We start from the raw sequence: 18,966 nt of genomic DNA, 5'->3' as shown, positions 1-18,966 counted from the left end.
TTCTTCCACTTTCGATTTGAATGCAGAATGTCTAACGTGTTTCAAATCAATAGGTTGAGAGACATAGATTACCATCAACCTATTCTTGGGATGATGAACCAATTGCAAATAAACAAACTGCTTGTCGATATCTCTTAACGTTTTTGCTCTGACACATCTCGACAGATGGACGTAACCGTTCTATAAAACTTCCGATACTTACGCACAGCATAGTTTGTAAGTCTAATAAAACTAAATTCAGATGAAAAATTGCAACAATTGAAATATATCAAATTAGCATCTGATCTTTCGTCAATTCAAAAAATTTTAAAACAGTAGTTCCTTGAAAGAAGATTCAATCAATCTTGTGTTATCGTTAGAATGAAAGTATGGATTTAGCATTGTATCATAGTTAGTAAGTAATGCAGCATAATAGAAATAAAGACTATCTTCTGAAATGTTTATCAATAAACTATGTTTCAAAAAATTTCCTTCTTAAAATATTGCCACTGATTAGATAGAAAGTGAACTAATTGCGTGCGTTTAGGCCTTTACAGTTGCACGATAAATAATTTTTAATTTTATTAATTTGTAAATGTAAAATTTTAGGTTTACACTCTCCATATTAAACATACACGAATATGGCATAATCAGATGTATCCTAGAGACAACAAACAATCATTTCCAAAAGTTGTATATTAGTACTAGATAAGATCCTATAACATTAAAAAATAGCAACTCGGTAATGATAGCAATTACATTATTATATGTTACTGTATACTCGACGTACACTGTATACACACTGGCACTGACGCTGACTTGAATTATTGTTTTGTTTCGTCTGCTTATTTCTTAAGGGTATTTCAAAAACTTTCAAGTAAAACCTCAGATGGAAGAAGCTTAAAGCTTCAATACTAAAATCCTTGAGTATCAGATTATTTTTACGAAGAAAACCACAGGTTTAAACATATATTTTGTGTTATTTTGAATGGCCTAACGTCCTCACTGATGTTTGTATTTCAAACGTTAAAGTACGGAGAGGTTTCTTGATTCTAGTTAACATTATTATCCTTATTTAAAACTCATTTTTGTGGCTGTTTCTAATGTGTCAAATTCATCTAACAATATGTTAATATTTTCTTTAGTACCTACAAGGAGATTATTATTTGCTTAATAAATACAATTTGCTGTTCTCTCATCGAAGTATCAGACTCCTAAATAGATATTATAAATCTTGTAAAAAGAAAAATATTCATGTTAAATTCAACTTTCAGTTACATTTTCTTCTATCATTTTTCGTTCTATAAAGAAAGGATAAAGAAATAAATATTTATAAAGCTTAAAGAACAACATTGTACTTAGATTATAAATATTTGTAAATAATGTGAATAAAATAAGTTGATTTGATTACAAATTGATTTAATTGTTTAACAAAGTTTATTATAATCATCAACATAATAATATATACACACACATCGTAACAAATAAAGTCGCTACACAGGAAAACAAACAAACGAAACAAAAAAAATGTTTCTGAAAAAATACAACAACAAGAACTCTGGATCAGAACACTTTCAAAATAAATACTCTTACAAACTGGAACTAATATTTCTAATCCATATTGAATAGAATATTAAGGTCTAATAGAATTGCGAGAGCAAGAAACACGACGTACGAACACATACAAACTGCACCAACTTTTTTGTCCAACCGGAATTTATTTAGAGCAATTGAAATATATTCAATAAAGAGACTACACAAAAGAAGAGCCGCACTGTACTCCAGTCCTCTTGAATGGATGGTGACTGTATGACCACTAATTAGTGACTTTATAAACCAAGGTACTCCGAGACACAGAAGAATATCAAAAGTATTTGATCCTATGGAGTTACTGATACCCATTCCTCCCAATCCTAAAAATAAAGTACATTGGTTAAATAATAAATATAATATAATATAACAAAAAAAAATAGAACGAAATTAGCAAATATAATAATCTAGCTTCATAGATTGTCTTACAAATTAAAAATTCAGTAATAACAAATTTCAAACTTTTATGGCAAGTTTAGAAATAGATGATCACACTGTTTCTTGCCTAATTAATTATGCTTTTCAGGTAGAATTAAGTTTAAACTATCTTATACCTTTACGTATTATCTGAAATCTTACCGTATTTAAACAGTTAATAATAAATAGTTATAAACAACAAAATTGCATTTGAATCCAATTTATTTGTCATGAATTTTAAGTAACGTTACGGAAAACACATCCATAGTCATTAAAATAAACGAGAATTGAAAACAAACAAAAATAAAATGTGTTCAAAACCTGAATCCTAATGCATTGATAGCAAAGTCTTAACCATGGTATAAATCTAATTCAACACAGAATCAATTTGCAACAGATTAAATGGAGTTACTCATATTTGGAATTTATGAATAGCATTTCATTTTCAGTAAAACAAACATCACATACTTAATGCTTTTTTTTTTAATCATTGTTCAAATATTATAAACAGAAATAATGAGTTAGATATTTAATAATAAACAATATAAATTTATATCAGTGTTCAAAAGAAATGTCTTCCTTAGAACCGATTTAGAATATAAAACAGGAAACGTGTTCCTCTCGTTCTCGATAGAGCGAAGTACGAGTTTTGTTCATTATTTTTAAAGAAAACGTAAACTTAAAATTTGGTGTTCCATTTTCTTATTTCTCCTTTTGTAATTCTTTAATAAACAAATATAATTTCAAATTTGAAACATTGTTAAGTTGAAACCTTCGAAGCACAAAATAGTGTTTTTTGACGAAATAAGGTTTTTGCATGAATACCTGGCAGTGTTACTGATAATACTCCTGTAAACAACTACTTCTCGTTGCGTGGATTATTTTGTCATTTCTGTGAATGATAGGCGACTAAAATAAAGTTTCTGTGTTACATTCTTTGTCCTTAATTCTCTTTTTTAAATCTGATTATTAGAAGCCTAAAGGAATTTCTCAATATTATTCAACTAAGTTTTATTGATTTATTATTATTGCATTTATTTAATTCAATATGCTATTCACACTTATTCCCGAATCGTATATTTAAACATAAAGTTTCGTCTTACCCTTGCGTGGATTATTTTGTTATTTCTGATATTTCGGCCACTTTTCTTCTGCGGGCTTCATGTGAGGAAAATAATTACTTATCCAGACAAGTATATCTTCTGATCTCTCTAAATTGGATCTACGATTGTGTAAAATATAACTTAAAATCGGCATAACAGACATTAAACGATAAACAAATTTTCCTTGCATTTCGATTGGCAATCAGTAATATTTTTCACTTTTTTCACAATTGTATATTTTACACAACTTTAGGTCCAATTAAAGGGATGATGTAGATGTACTTACCTCGATATATAATTTGTTTCTCGGATGAAGCTCGCAGAAATATATATATATATATATATATATATATATATATATATATAAAAGTTTGGTAAAAAAAAATTAAATCTATAACATTTTATACTCCTTCATCAATTTAGTCGTATTCGACATGACGAAGTCTTTAAGCAAGATATAGAACATTTCATAATGCTGATAATATTTACATGTCTTTTTTGTATGAATCAAGTATTAATTTAGGCTTACAGTTAAAGAGTATATTGCCTTGAAAATAATGATTTTTAAAAACTTAAAAATTGAAAAATTAGTAATGAAATAAGTTGCATATCTCTTTAATAAACAAGGTAAAACAGATTCATTTATGAAACCGAGAAACCTTTTCGTTTATTTATCAAAAAATTGGGGATAAAACGAATTTTTTAAAGGAATTTTTTAACACTACTTTATACTCTAAACACTGCTTTACATTATAGACTTAAGAAAAGGAGTATTAATGGATTATTCAGGTATAATTTTCATTACTTTGTTCTTTGTTTTATCCTATTAAACAAAAATTACAAAAAATAGTATAGCAATCACTCCTGAAGTGAAAGATAATAAGATTGATTCTAATTACTCCATGAAGAATTTGTAGAAAACAATCACCATGGAGGTGAACTTTTAGGAATATTCTTATTTCTTTCTAGTTTTTACTTCATCAATTATTTCGTGCATATTAACATCGGATATTGAAATTTCTTTCAGATACAATCAAAAAGTGGCACCAAAAAAGGGGAAAAAAGAAATTACAATTCACAAACTGAGTACAGAATATTTTTACTATAAAAAATAAAATAAAATAAAATAGATGATCCACGGTAACGTGACAATCACGAACATATTCAATTTTCTGTACATCCAAATCTAAACGGTAAGTTATATTTACTGGCTCCGCGTTTTCGTTTCAAATTTTAAATATTCAATTACATGCAATATAAACAACACTATGAAATTTAAGCCCAAAGAGGCATTTACACCAACAAAAGTTTTTTATAACTTGGATATATCTGTTATTAACTCTTCCACTACTTCGTCCATCTAAAATAGGGATTTTTCTGAACATTCGATGTCTAATCATTAAGTTATATTTTCATAGTTCACTTGTACATTTACAAATTATTATAACAGAGCGTTAAACTAAAGATTATATATCAACTACCTCAGTCATCTTTACCTTTCTTTATTTTTATTTTATTTTCACACTCTCAGCTACGGTAGAGAACCAAATAAAACTACTTGTAGGGTAGAAATGTTCCTGACACATTTCCCTGTCAATCACTTCACATACTAAAAATTACACATAACACTATATATTCTATTTACGATGTATTTCATACCAGTATGGCTCTTAAATAAATTGCAACAAATTTAATTATCATAATATATGTAGAAAAAGTTGAGAGAGTTGAATATAATAGATTATCTTACCATGTCTTGTGACTAGAACGCTTGAGACAGCTTCAGGAACACTAGTTCCGAGAGCAAGGAAACTTAAACCCATTACAGAATCGGGAATTCCGAATGTGTCACCTGAGGAAACAACGCATAATACAAATATATAAATAAATGTAATTTCAACAACAACTACGGCAACAGTAAGTTACTTTCAAGAAAACTACACTGTAAAGTATTTAATTTCTTGTTTTTACACGAAACGGTAGTAATTTTTGCTGCCAGTTATCAGACAGAAGAAAATTTGAATATCCCATGTGTAATGACCCGTTTCGTTACAGAAGTTCTCTCCCTGAGGTGCTACCTCTCAGGTGATATGTCATTTTTTTCTTGTTAACGTCTCGTTATATATTACGTGTTATATATGCCGATATTCTCGATTTTGTTAATTTATTACTCGAACCGGGAGGCAGTTTAGTAGAAGTGAGTAATATGTCCTCTACAGGCCGTAGAGCGTTCTGTGTGCTTGATTTTCATGTGTCCGTAACTTGAGTCCGTTATGCAAGTTCAATGGCATTTCTGCAGAAAATTTAGGATATTTGTACCGTTACCATATTTGTAATATATATATATATATATATATATATATATATATATATATATATATATATATATTGCGTTTTAGACTATGTACTTTTGAACTTATCAAAATGGTGGATAATTGTGATTACTCTGCAAACTTTTATCCATGATTTCAGGTTATGAAATAAATACAGGAGCATTGATGAAAACCAGTTTAATATAATCAATGTTTTATGATACTAAAGTAGTATGTTCATAACTGTTAGTTTTTTTTTTAACATATACGTTACATAAATGTATCTATAAATAATTTGTTATAGCTGAACTATCAATTATTTTTGGCAATGTATGACACACGTTTTAGCACCATAAAATTAATTTTTGTCTATTTTCTCGATTTTATCGCATTAGAAGTTACCTTTAGTCATGTCATTTTGTTAAGCTCGATATGATCTATCAGGTAATGTATGTCTTATCTTAGAAAAATTCGATGTGATCTATCATATAATGTATGTCTTATCTCAGAACAATTCGATGTTATCTATCATATAACAATTCGATGTGATCTATCATGTAATGTATGTCTTATCTCTGATTAATATTTTAGTTAAATAGAAATTAAAGTTTAAGAATTAATTATAATGTTGAGCTATATCGTACTCCTGCTAGTGTCATAATAAGGAGTTTAATGGGCTTATATTTCAGTATCACTTTACAAGTATTTACACAACGATAACATGTATTTACTTCGTTCTTCATTTATTTTATTTAGTATTTAGGGCAAAAGAGCTTTAAGGTATGCACTAGCTATACAATAGAAGAAGAACAAGAAGAAGAGGAAAATGATATTATGTCATAAATAATCTTATTTTGCAAATGTTTATTTTTCAGTTGTTAGAGATATAAATGTTTGTTAATTCGTCGTTAGGACAAGTCGGGTGGACTTGTTTATCTATGATTATCAAAATATAATTTAAGAAGGTACCATATAACATAGGAGTGCATTAAATTGCAGTTAAAACAATAAGTAAGTATTTTGAAATATAGTGCATTTAATTAATCGAAAATAGTGTGTAATAATTGAATACTCACCGTAGTAAATAGTAGCCATCTTTTATATTAAATATACTACGAAATAAAGCGAACTGAGGTGTTGTTATAAGTTTCATCTTAATAGGTGGCATGGTTCTGGTACAGCATAAGCTTTTCGAAAAGAAATACCTTTTCTCGCTTTTCTAAAAAATTACGCATGATCTTTTACATTGACATACACACACATTCATTACATATATATATATATAATTATTTAACTCAATGAGATCTATTAATTGGTAAACGTCTCACTTTTAGACATTTTTTTCTGTTAAACAATAATAATAGAACTAATTGTTATAAACTCCGACTTCTTAAGTCATTTTCTTTTTCTTTTCTTTTTGTTTTTAAATACGTATACAGTTTTGGATTAGTGACATTCTTTTTGTACAAAATTCTCCGTAACAGTCGAAACCTGCTTAACAATTCAACTTACTCTAATCTAAATCCAGAAAATGCAGACAGAAAATATTACACATAAATCAAAATTGAAGAGATTACATTTCTCAAAGAAACAATACATATAGTTTCAATGAAAAGTTTACACTACGTATATCTTTATTATATGATTCACGTTGGATCGCGAAAAGAGTAGGTTAAGCCTGGCCTTCTGGGAAAATTTCTTCTAATTTTGGTTTCAAAAAATTATCATTGATTTTTTCACAACATATTTTTTTTAAAATCTTAATATTGAAAATCAAAATCTCCCTCTTAATTTGGATATTTCATAAATCGGGTACTAATTCATAGAAAAAAAAAACAACAAATAACGATGAAAATTCATACGTAAAACAATGAACAAAGTGACTCGAACAAATTTCTGCCAAGACTAGTACATTGTTATTGGAAACAAATATTTTTACTTTGAAAGATAAATATATTAATAACGTCAATAATAATAATAATAATAATAATAATAATAATAATAATAATAATAATAATAAGACAGAACTAGATAGGAGATATACGCCAAGGAGAATGCCTAAGCCCGCTGCTATACTGTTTAGGACTCAACCTACTGTCTGAACTGGACAACACAAACAAGTATAATTAAAAGTAGATTATATATTAAACTGTACATGAGCATGAAAAACCAACGAGGAGCCTACCGAAGATTATTCCAAATTTTACTCTTGTATCTGTCAAGAACATTTCGGAAAAGAAATGTAAAACACTACAGATTAATCAAGGGAGACAAATACGTCAAGGGAGGGAATGTAAATTAATTACGTAAGAGAATAACAAAAGTCAATAGAAGCTGTGAAGCCGAGAGAAGTATACAAGTACCTAGGTTTCAACTAATCGAGAAGAATAGAACACAAAATGATAAAAGAAGTAACACAAAATTACCAACTAAGACAGAAAGATATGTGCAAAATAAACCCCAACAGTAAGAACTTAAGTAAATCTATTGATACATCTACAATATCAATTCTAACATACTCATTTGTAGAAATAAAATGGACAGAGAGCAAATTAGCACACTTAAGAGGAAAAAAAAAAAAAGAACCATATTGACAGAAAACAAAATACTATATTCACGTGCGGCTACAGAAGGAATATCAAATTCAAAATAACACAGAGCAATAATTCCAGTGGAGCACAAGTATGCATCACTCCATTTAAGTCAGATGCAGGAATCGAAAGTAATACAAACTTTACAGACAATAAAGGACATTCCCGAATAAGTCAACCAAGAATATGTAAACAGATACATAACATTCTAGTGGATGAGAATGGGAGACTTACGTCCAGATACTGAAAGTTTTATCCAAGGAATACAAGACATGTAATAAATATGAAATACTAGAAAACATATTGAAAAACATCACAACACAAGATAGCAATACAGAAGATGTTTATCTAGAAACGACACAATATATCACAAGTGGGTGCGCAATGACTACAAGAATTTAATACAAAAAGAAACATGACAAGTTGGCAAAAATCATACATCAAGCAATAGAAATAAAATAGAAAATGATACAAGAAGAAGTACCATATTATAATTATCTATAGCTACTATCTGTATTATAATTATCATACTAGAAAACAAACCCAAACTTTACCGAGACTGAACAATACTAATCGATAAAGAAGTACATCATAACATACTGGATATCACAGTAATAAGCAAAGAGAAGTGAGAGGTACATCTAATAGACATCACAATACCAAATACAACAAATCTATAGAAAACATAGAGAAAAAATAAAAAAATGAAATGAAATCTTTGAGTTTTACGTCCTACGGTTACGGTTAGGCTAAAGAAGACGGTGATGATGAGAAATGAATGAAATGGTGGAATGAAGAAAGTGGGAGGAAACGGAAGAACCCCGAGAAAAGCCATAAGCACGGTGTTTATCCACCACAAAGCCCACATAGCGCGAGCTGGGATCGAACCAGGGACCCCAAGCAACGGAGGTGAACGCTCTACCACTGAGCCACCGCGCCCCCATAGAGAAAAAAATAGAAAAATGCAAACAACTAGCCCAAAATGTAAAAAGAACAATGGAAAACCAAAAATATGAAAATAATACGAATAATAATATCATATCAATTACTGAAGTGGTTCACAAGACACTGAAAAAGACACTTGAAACCATTGGAATTGAAGAAAAACAAGATGATATAGTATAATACTGGAGACATGCAGAATTCTAAGAAACTTCCTGCAAACCCTAGAATAAAGAAAGGAACCCCACAGAGAAACAGTAATATACTTGGATTTTTCTATATTATTATGCTGCCTGCTCAGATAAGGAGTAGAGAATAATAATAATAATAATAATAATAATAATAATAATAATAATAATAATAATAATAATAATAATAATAATAATAATAATAATAATAATAATAAACTTACCCACAACTGTCATCATCCAGGAAACGATATAACATAAGATGGCTATCCACACCACGCACATGATGAAGGTAAACGGATAGCGATTTTTCTTTCCTTCCTTCTGACAATCCGGAATTGTTATGTACGTCAAGAAAGTGATTGGACAAAAAATGACTGCTGATACTTTACTCCAACAACTTTTCTTTTCATCATCTGTAAATTCAAAAGAAAAAAATGTTTTTTCGTAAAAGTCAAAGAGATCAGAAAGAATTTATTGTAACTAATTGGAAAATTAAATTAAATTTTTATATTCGATGTTAGGAAAAATACATTTTGTATTATCTCGAAAACTGCAAATTCAACGGCGTACGGAAGAAGAGCGTTTCCAGGTTTTAATCTCTTCCCTTGAGCAAGATATTATGCAAAAATAAACATTTATTATATTAAGATATGTATACAAACACCTGAAATGATATAGGCCTCCCCATTGGTTTAAGTGCTAGCGCGTGTGCTTTTGATACAAGTGATCCTGAGATCGATTTGCTCTGGGACAACACAAAAATTTAATTTCAAAATTATTCATTTTAATTAAATCAACCGTCTCAAAACAACACCGATAACATTTAGGAGGTCATTCCTGACATCAAGATAAGACGAAAAGTATAGACCAACCTGGGTGCATAAATGCTTCCTTTCGGAGTTATAAGCTGCCGAAAACATGAAAAAAGGAACTTTAAATGTATATAATTCCAATACTATGGGACCTACCGTAGTCGAATCAACATTTTATTTAGACATTACTATGTACTCTATCCAAATATCCATGTTTCAGAACCCTAAGATACTCATGAATCAATTTTTATAGAGGTAGTTGGCTACAGGCATATAATTTAAAGTACTCACCAACTACCTTTATAAAAATTGTTGCGGAAGTACCGCAGGATTTTGAAACATGGATATTTGGATGGGGCACATACTAATTCCTAGATAAAATCTTGATCCGAATACGGTAGGTCCCATAGTATTGGAGTTATGTACCTTTAAAGTTTATTTTTTTCGTGTTTTCAGCAGCCAATAACTCCGAAAGGAGGCACTTGTGCACCCAGGTTGATCTATGTAGTGTGTGTGTGTGTGTGAGAGAGAGAGAGAGAGAGAAAGAGAGAGAGAGAGAGAGAGAGAGAGAGAGAGAGAGTCAGTTTGTCTGTCTGTCCAGTTTTGAATTTCGTGTTTATGTTATTAGCGATGTACTTACTTCAATATTGAAAAATGTTACTCATTTAATTTCTTCAGCTTCTCAATTTGCACATAATTTAAGAGATGCCTTGTTGGATTATTAAATACAAATAATAAGTTTCTGAACAGTGTATTTCCACATGGACTTGGAACTAATTTAGGCTTATCAACCTTTACAAGATTATCAACTATTAGTGTCTAGATAATATAATACACAGAGTTATAATGATATATTTGCATAATTCTATAAATTATTTATTACAAAAATACTTACCTGATGATTTCTGAGAAAGATGTGTGTTTTCATCGGATTGTTTAATTTTGTTCTCAACGTCTTGATGAATTGTAGGAACTGAAACCAAAAGAGAGAAAATAATTTGGTTAAGTAATAAAATATCGGACTCCATCGTCAGAAACTCACTGTCAGTTGAACATAAAATTTAATATAATTAACAAAATTATGCTTCTTAAAGATCCTTTTTTTATTTCGTTGTTTGTTTATTCTGTCAAACTTTGGGTTGCAAAAAGGAGTTCAAAAATTCACAGTGAATTAAGTACAAAATTTGCGACTTGTAAAATATTAGTTAGCATACCCATAAAAAATCTATTCCCGCGTTCAGGTTAAACAATTCATTCGTTTTGAAAGGATGCGCTTTAACATATTTTACATTATCTACACGTAAGTGTTATGTTGGGAGTTTTTAAGTATTGTATATAATCGTCATATAACACTCTACTGAATACCTTTCGTGCAAAAGCAATTTGTAACATACAATAATTTTTCCTGTGTATAGTATTTCAACTATTCATCTATTTCATCTGTGGGCCTACATAGTTGTCTGTTATACATTAGTTGGAGTCAACATCACAACGTGATTAGTTATATATAAATGCTACACTAATGAAAACGACAGTTGATCGTTGAAACAATTTGTAGTTGCCTGCATTGGTATAGGGCGCTTACAATGAGTTTTTAACTGAAGAAAACAATGGTTAGAAACATTTTGTTAATTTAATGTGAAAGCTGTGTAGTCATAATAATGACTTCATTAATTATTATTCTGATTGACTTCTTTATTTCTATATACTGAAGACTTAAATAAACTAATTTTCCTATACAGACAAGTGATATATACATATAAACTTTTAAAAATAGTTTGGTTAATTATTCATCGCAACTGAATTTTGTACATTTTATCAAACTTCAAATTTCTGAAAAATGAAGACTATGAAAATAAACTTATATTTTCTTACTTGAGGTCTTTTCTGGAGTGGTGACTTTATACGAATTAGAACATGCCATATTATCGACTAATTTGTGAACTGCAGAACTTATCCTCACGTTATTATACAATACTGAAAAATAAAAAAATAAAAAAATGTTTAATTAATTAAAATTTCCAAAATGATATTATCCAATAAAGAATAATCATAATTGTTATCAATTTCTATTCTTTGCTATTACAATAAAAGAAGCCCAAGAGCTACATCTAATTCTAAACTTATGAAATATGTCAAACGGGTAGCCAAGTAAGTGAGGTAGATACTTAAAACTGTTAGTATGTAATTTCATATTGGACTTACTTTAATAATATTAGTGAACGCATTCCTTAAGAAATATTAAATTATCGTTTAATCTTGCTAATTTAAAGGGATATTTTAAAAACCTAAAATTGTCTATTGTTGATTATAGCTTTGAAAATATTTAACATATATTAATAAAACAGAATTGACCAAAGCACGAACTATATTTATAAAAAAAAAGTGTGTTACATTTCTGAAACTGTTGTTTTATTTTATTAATACATGCTAAAATGTTATTGTAAACTAATGAAATTTAGAAAATGTCTTAATTGTATGGCGACACTAAAAAAGACACTAAGAAATAAAATAGGCTTAAATTAGAATGTTTTCTATCTGAATACTTAGATTCAAGTTTCAAAAATACTCAGTGAGTTTCTTCATTTCTTTCAATAAGGCGAAGGGCTCTCTCTGAATGGAAACAATGAAGGTTGACTTTCAAAGATAATAGCTGATGGTACAGGTGACGAAAGAAGTGCATGCTTCTTTAGCAAATATTATATATATTAGTTATGATTTGGATTTTTATTTTATTACTATCTGTTTTAGACTTCCAAAGTGTGTTATGCATAAGTGTCGGGAGTCTTATAAAAACGGTTATGTCCATCTGTCTGTCGACAGGTAGCAGAGCAAAAACGTTGAGAGATATCAAGATTTTTTTTTAACCGATTCAGCATCCCAAGAATAGGATTCATCTCCTTTCTTAAACCCTCTATTCAAACCGAAATTGGCAGAAATGAACCATTCCGGTTTCAACATTGATCCCCATAGAGGAAAAAATTATCATAGTAGCGACATGTGATTTTAGGAAAAGCTTGAGCTACCCAAAATAAAATATTTTCATCCGTGTCACGCTACTAAACCCGGAAGTGGTAGAAATTTAGAACTACTTCTGGTTTAAATATTGATCTCCATAGAGCAAAACCAAAGAAGATATATCAAGAAGCGGGCTTCAGAATCGATACGCGGTTTCAAGAATTATTTTCATTTGAACTTTGTCTGTGAATCGGACGAAAAAGAAATTAAGATTTCCTATTTCAACAAAGATCACAATAGTGCAAAATAGTAATTGACAGAGAGTAATAATTTTTACTATGGATTTAGTACCGTAAGAATATGTTCCATATTCGACTTTATTTCTCTATTGGAACCGAAAGTGATGAAAATGTACTACCACCTTCAGTTTGAATGTTGATCTCCATAGAGCAAAAATGGTAAAATATAGTGAGAAGCGGATTTCTGATATGGATTCACCTTCCCAAGAATACGTTTTATCTCCATCTTTGTCCTTCAATTGAAACCGAAAATATTGGAATTCACAGGTTTATGGGTTTAACGCTAATTACCATAGTGAGAAAAAATAATACTGAAATTCAGGTTTTGATATCGATTCAGTACAGCAAAAATAAGTTCCATATGACTTTACTCCTCTACTGGAACTGGAAATAGTAGAAATCTACTATTACTACCAGTTTCAATGTTCATTCCCATATAGGAAAAGCGGTTATAGGAGCTGACAAACTGTTTCTTTTATATAAATTCAATATCCGAAGAACAGATGTCATCTCAGTTTTATTCTGCTATTGTAATCGGAAGTAGTAAGATCTAGTAAAACTTACGGTTTCAATAATTATTTACTAAAAATTGTAAGAGAGAAGAAGAAATTATTTTTCATCTAGAGTTAGCATCAGATGAACATGTTCCATCTCGTACATTATTCCTGTATTCCTGTATTGCAGCTCTACTACTTTCAGTTTTTAATATTGAATTCGCATAATTTAAAAGTCTACTGTAGTTTCATCAATGTGAAACGAAAATCACTTGTTCATGTATAAGTACAAGGATACGTACTACATCTATAGTTCAGATACATAATCACAATCTAAAACCATAAACATTAGTTTTGTTATATAGTATAAATTTATAGTACGCTGCAAATACATCACGATTAACAGAATCTTTATATATTACAAGTTATGAATAATCCTCTTCCATCTATGTACATTCCTTAATTGAGGTATTTATTTACAGAAGGTAAGACAATGAGAAAGCAGATGATGAGCAATTCTTCAACCACCTTTCTACATTTTCCCATACATTGTATTGATTTAATTTCTCCTTAATTTACCTAAGATTTCCGAAAAAAAATGTGTATTTTCATCGAATTCTTTGCTTTTGTTCTCTACGCCTAGGACGTAGACCAAATATCTCACAGATCTGAAGGATTAATCCACTACGAACCCCCAATGAGGAACTATTCATATACACTGCTTTATGTACAAATTTAGATCTACAACCTTATAGTTTCCAAATTCTAACGTAAAATATCTTCTGTAACTAATATTTACCGATGCTGTTCGTGTGTATATACATATATAACATTCAAATATATACATTTTTAATCCGTGTTCTTTTCGTGTGTACTTCTTGTGTATTAAGAAAGCTCTAGACCTTTGTTCTTTCTAATGGTCACTCGCAAGATCTTCGGTGATTGCTTACCTCTTCTGCCTCATCCTTCATCGATTTTCTAATTTAATTTATTGCAGGAGTAGCGGATAAAAAGAAGAGAAGCAGCTAGTGGCAGTATGATTTTTGTATTTTTAAAATATAGCCAAAAGCATGCAGTGAGAAAACGGAAACAGTAAAGCAAAGGCTAGGAGTAACCAGCTCAGCTACGATCAAACATTAATAATCATTATATTCGTGGCACGACAGCGCAAGTACATTAACATCATTACTCGTTCTTGAAACACCAAAATTCAATATAAATATTTGACTAACATTTGTATTGTACATACTACGAATTGTAAATAATTACGTAGCGTAGAGAAACACATATATCAACCGCAACGTTCCCTCGTATATCTGTGAATTGAACCAATAACCATATGGACACAGTCCGATATAAACCAAGTGCTCTGAATCTTCATAGCAATTCACAACATATATGAATCATCCATACAACAATCCACCAGATGTAAACACATATAGCAAATATATTAAGAACAATACTTTTTTTTTTTTAATCGAAAGGGAAAAGCTTGGTATTACTTAATAAACTGTTCAATGAGTTACCAATAAGTTACTAAAATGTAGTAAAACATATTTCGAAAAGTCGACTTACAATTGACTTTGGTACTCTATAGAAATATTTTTTGAAAGCATTAGCTACTTTATTAAAATTATTATGTGGGCGCATGAGAGGATGATTCAAATTAAAAGAATTGGTTACTTACCAATAAATACTCCCGTGGGGAAACTAGACACTTTCCACACAATTCGGAACACCAAGCTAGTTCCATCTTCAGTGGTAAGATAACAAGGATAAAAACGGATGGGAGAAGAAAGATGTAGAGAAAGGAATACACAGCACAGAATGAGTAAATATAACGTAAAGGATACTAAAATATCACGAGCAGAACACAATGCGAAAGAATAAGCTGAGTAGAAGGAAGCGCGATGTCTATGTTACGTTACGTCACCCTATTGCCAGATCCAAAATATACATCAAAGGCAGGTAACCAGATTCTATCAATGTTGCCAAAATCCAGATTTAAATCCGGTTTATATTTATGAAGAAAGAGTGATTCTTTAATCTCCCGTTGTTTACTCATTTTGTGGTATGTATTCTTTTCTCTACACCTTTTTTTCCTCTTATCTGTTTTTGTCCTTGTAACCTTAACAGTGAAGACGGAAGTTGTTTCAAAACATGTGGAGAGTGTCTAGTTTCCCCACGGAAGAATTTATTGATAAGTAACCAATTTTTTGCTAATTAGCTATTTTATTATTTATTTATTTATTTATTATATTTATTACATTATTTGATTTAATTTTGTGAAATTATTTATTATGATTATTTAGTGAATAACATCAGATTCTATGTTCAATAATAGTCGAATTAATGCATTTTACTTTCATTTTAATACACATAACATTACCTATTAATACGCTCATTTACAATATTCCTAGATAATAAGAAGATAAAGTGTGTCAAATAGTTTTCACTTTCTCCAGCTATACGTGAGTACAAAGTTGTAAAAAATTACATTTAAAAAAAAATCTTACCTATAATATAAGCAACGTACATCGAGATCATAATAAGAGCTTCATACCACTGAACAGATTCATTAGAAATGATAGCGACTACAGCTCCTACTGACAAGGAATACACAACGCAGTCACGTGTCAAAGGCCACCAGTCGAGTTGAACAACCTGAAAAGTATTCAAAATAAATACAATATGAAAAGAATTTGGAATATTTTTTTATTATTTAGTTGACAATCTCTTATCAGACTTCAGGTGTACATAACTATTCATACAATAGACTTAATTTTACCTTTCGACAAATGAATACTGCGGCTTAACGGCGAAATGCAGTATTTATATTAATTTTTTTTATAGTGTGTTTCAATATATCATTTCACCTCTCCGATCAACATAGTATACATTTTTTTAAAAGATACACATCTGAAAAGTAAATTTTCAAATATTATAAATTTGGTTTATACATCCGGAAGGAACTAGCAATATTTATATACTATTAATATTAAGGAAGATTTGAGAGCATTTGGTAAAATTTTATCGAAAGTTACTCATTTACCTAAGATGCTACAATCTTCAAATTTTATTCTATATTTCAAATCATATTATCTGATTAGAAGAAAATGATGGACTGAATATGAGGAGTATTATAATTTTAGTAGACATTTAATTGATAAATAGCCTCATTGCTCGCTGGTAATATAAAAGCATGGTACAGGAGAACATTTTGGAAATTTAAATCTAGAGCGAATCACAAACCAACCACATTTATAATGCTCTTCACTCCGCTATATTAGAATCAAGTAGTATTTATTGTTCATTCAAATTAAGGTAACTGCAAATTTATTATAGGATGTGATTTATTAACAAGTAACTTCAAAAATGTATACCCAGGGGTGCCCACAAAGGGGGGCTATGACGCAAACTGCGTCATTGAAATATTTGGGGGGGGGGTAAAAATCTATATAAATATGTTTGAGAGAGTGTAAAAATTAATCGAAAAGATTTTTTTTTTCATGGAAGAACACCTACGGATAGGCAATTGAGGGGGGGTGCGTCATGGACATGAGGGGGGTGGGCACCACTGGTATACCCTATAATTTGCTGGTACAAGTTATTACCGTGAATATTGGTCTGGTAATGGCATGTCATTTGCTAAGGTAATGACAGATCGATTCCTGGTTGGGTGCAAGTTAATCTTATTTAAAACACACGTAACTCAATAGAAGTAATAATTTGTTAGATTAATTTAAATACTAATTACTTAGCGGAACATATGAACTCAAGTAATAGAGAAACAATTTATGAACAATTATTTTCTAAAAGTAAGGCATTAGATACCAATTTAAACCAGTTACTAATCTTGCTATAGAGTACATTATGGAGAATCAAAAATTCATCTTGCATCTCGGACTGTCTTTCTTTATTAAAGTTTGCTATCACTATATATATATATATATATATATATATATATATATATATATATATATATATATATATATATATATATATATACAAGTTCATACAAGTTTAGTTCAAGTATAGTTTAATGCTACAAGTTCATAGCCACAGAAGGAGCAGAAATAAATTATATAATTATATATATATATATATATATATATATATATATATATATATATATATATATATATATATATATATATAAAATGATAGTTAAACCTTTATAATACTAATAAAAAAAGACAGTCCGAGATGTAAGGTAAGCTTTTGATTCAACTCGAGTTTTTATTTTACATTAATTACTGCCTTTACATACAAACTAATATTTAGAAATTCACTATATTTGGAACTTCACGTACTAGTACGTATTTAAAAGGAGTATATTTAAAAAAAAAAAAAAAAACCGAGGAAGTAAATCTTACGTACAGTAGCTAATTTCTAGACACTATTCAATACATTATTCCTTTTGTTATCAAGATGTGTTCTCACCATTGGCTTATTTACAATAATTCTCTATAGCTCAAAGAGTCTTCTTAAAACGTCCCAGCCTTAATGAAATTATTAGTAGCTTGTACCGTGAATAAACTTCAACAGATTACTGCATTCAATCTTCATTGTTTTAACAACCCTTTATTACCAGAATCGAAGTAATGGAAACTATCTTAAATTAATAAAAGATTATTAATATTACTCACAGTGCCTCCCAAGAGACCACAGAAAGCAGCTACAGCGAGCAGATTGAACATGGCGCTGCCAACGATTGACCCAAGACCAATATCACCCTCTGTTATGAAAGTTCCCACGATATTAATAAATAATTCTGGAGATGAGGTGGCGCTTGCCATGAAAGTAGCTCCAGCCACATCTGCCTGTAGCTCTAGCACTGAAATATAGAACTCCGTGTTAGTTCTAATCAAAAGTTCTGTACATATAGTATTTAATAATTATTTCTTTATTTTTAATATAAATGCTTTAAGATTACGTTAGTTTTCGATTCAGTACCGTATGTTCAAAATAGTATACGAGAAAGGACCACACAACAACCGAAATTTCCTGAGGAAAAGCATAGACTTTGTTTTTTTAATACAACTTTGTTTCGAATACAACTTTAATCACCCTCAAAATACTCTCCATTAACACTAATGCACTTGTCCAAACATTCATGTATTGTTGGAAGCATCTTGCAAAGTCAGTCCCTTTCATACCTGCTAGTGTCGTCGTGACACTGTGTTCGACTTCGTCGACTTGAAAAACTCTGGATCGTTTGTGATGGCGTCCTTCATTGGATGACAGGCTTCCATGCGACGATCCCTTTGCTCTTCGT

At 30.0% G+C, this 18,966-nt stretch overlaps 1 protein-coding gene across 4 annotated transcripts in view; it reads right to left on the bottom strand.

Moving 5' to 3' along the window:
* Positions 1–1,381: 1,381 nt before the first annotated feature.
* Positions 1,382–18,966, bottom strand: part of LOC145668530 (sodium/potassium/calcium exchanger 5-like) — a 172,669-nt gene continuing 155,084 nt past the window's right edge. For all 4 annotated transcript variants that reach the window (XM_081736510.1, XM_081736511.1, XM_081736512.1 and 1 more), the window contains 7 exons: positions 18,338–18,525; positions 16,205–16,352; positions 11,813–11,914; positions 10,833–10,910; positions 9,347–9,538; positions 4,840–4,941; positions 1,382–1,892 (listed from right to left, as the gene is read on the bottom strand). In XM_081736510.1, coding sequence (XP_081592636.1) covers positions 1,591–1,892; positions 4,840–4,941; positions 9,347–9,538; positions 10,833–10,910; positions 11,813–11,914; positions 16,205–16,352; positions 18,338–18,525 — 1,112 coding nt within the window. In that variant the 3' untranslated portion in view covers positions 1,382–1,590. The remainder of the gene's footprint in view (positions 1,893–4,839; positions 4,942–9,346; positions 9,539–10,832; positions 10,911–11,812; positions 11,915–16,204; positions 16,353–18,337; positions 18,526–18,966) is intronic.

Source organism: Thermobia domestica, chromosome 13 (genome assembly GCF_964235325.1).
Source record: "Thermobia domestica chromosome 13, izTheDome1.hap1.1, whole genome shotgun sequence".
Taxonomy (NCBI): domain Eukaryota; kingdom Metazoa; phylum Arthropoda; class Insecta; order Zygentoma; family Lepismatidae; genus Thermobia; species Thermobia domestica.
Note: the sequence above shows the minus strand (reverse complement) of the source record. Positions and strands in the feature narration are given on the sequence as shown.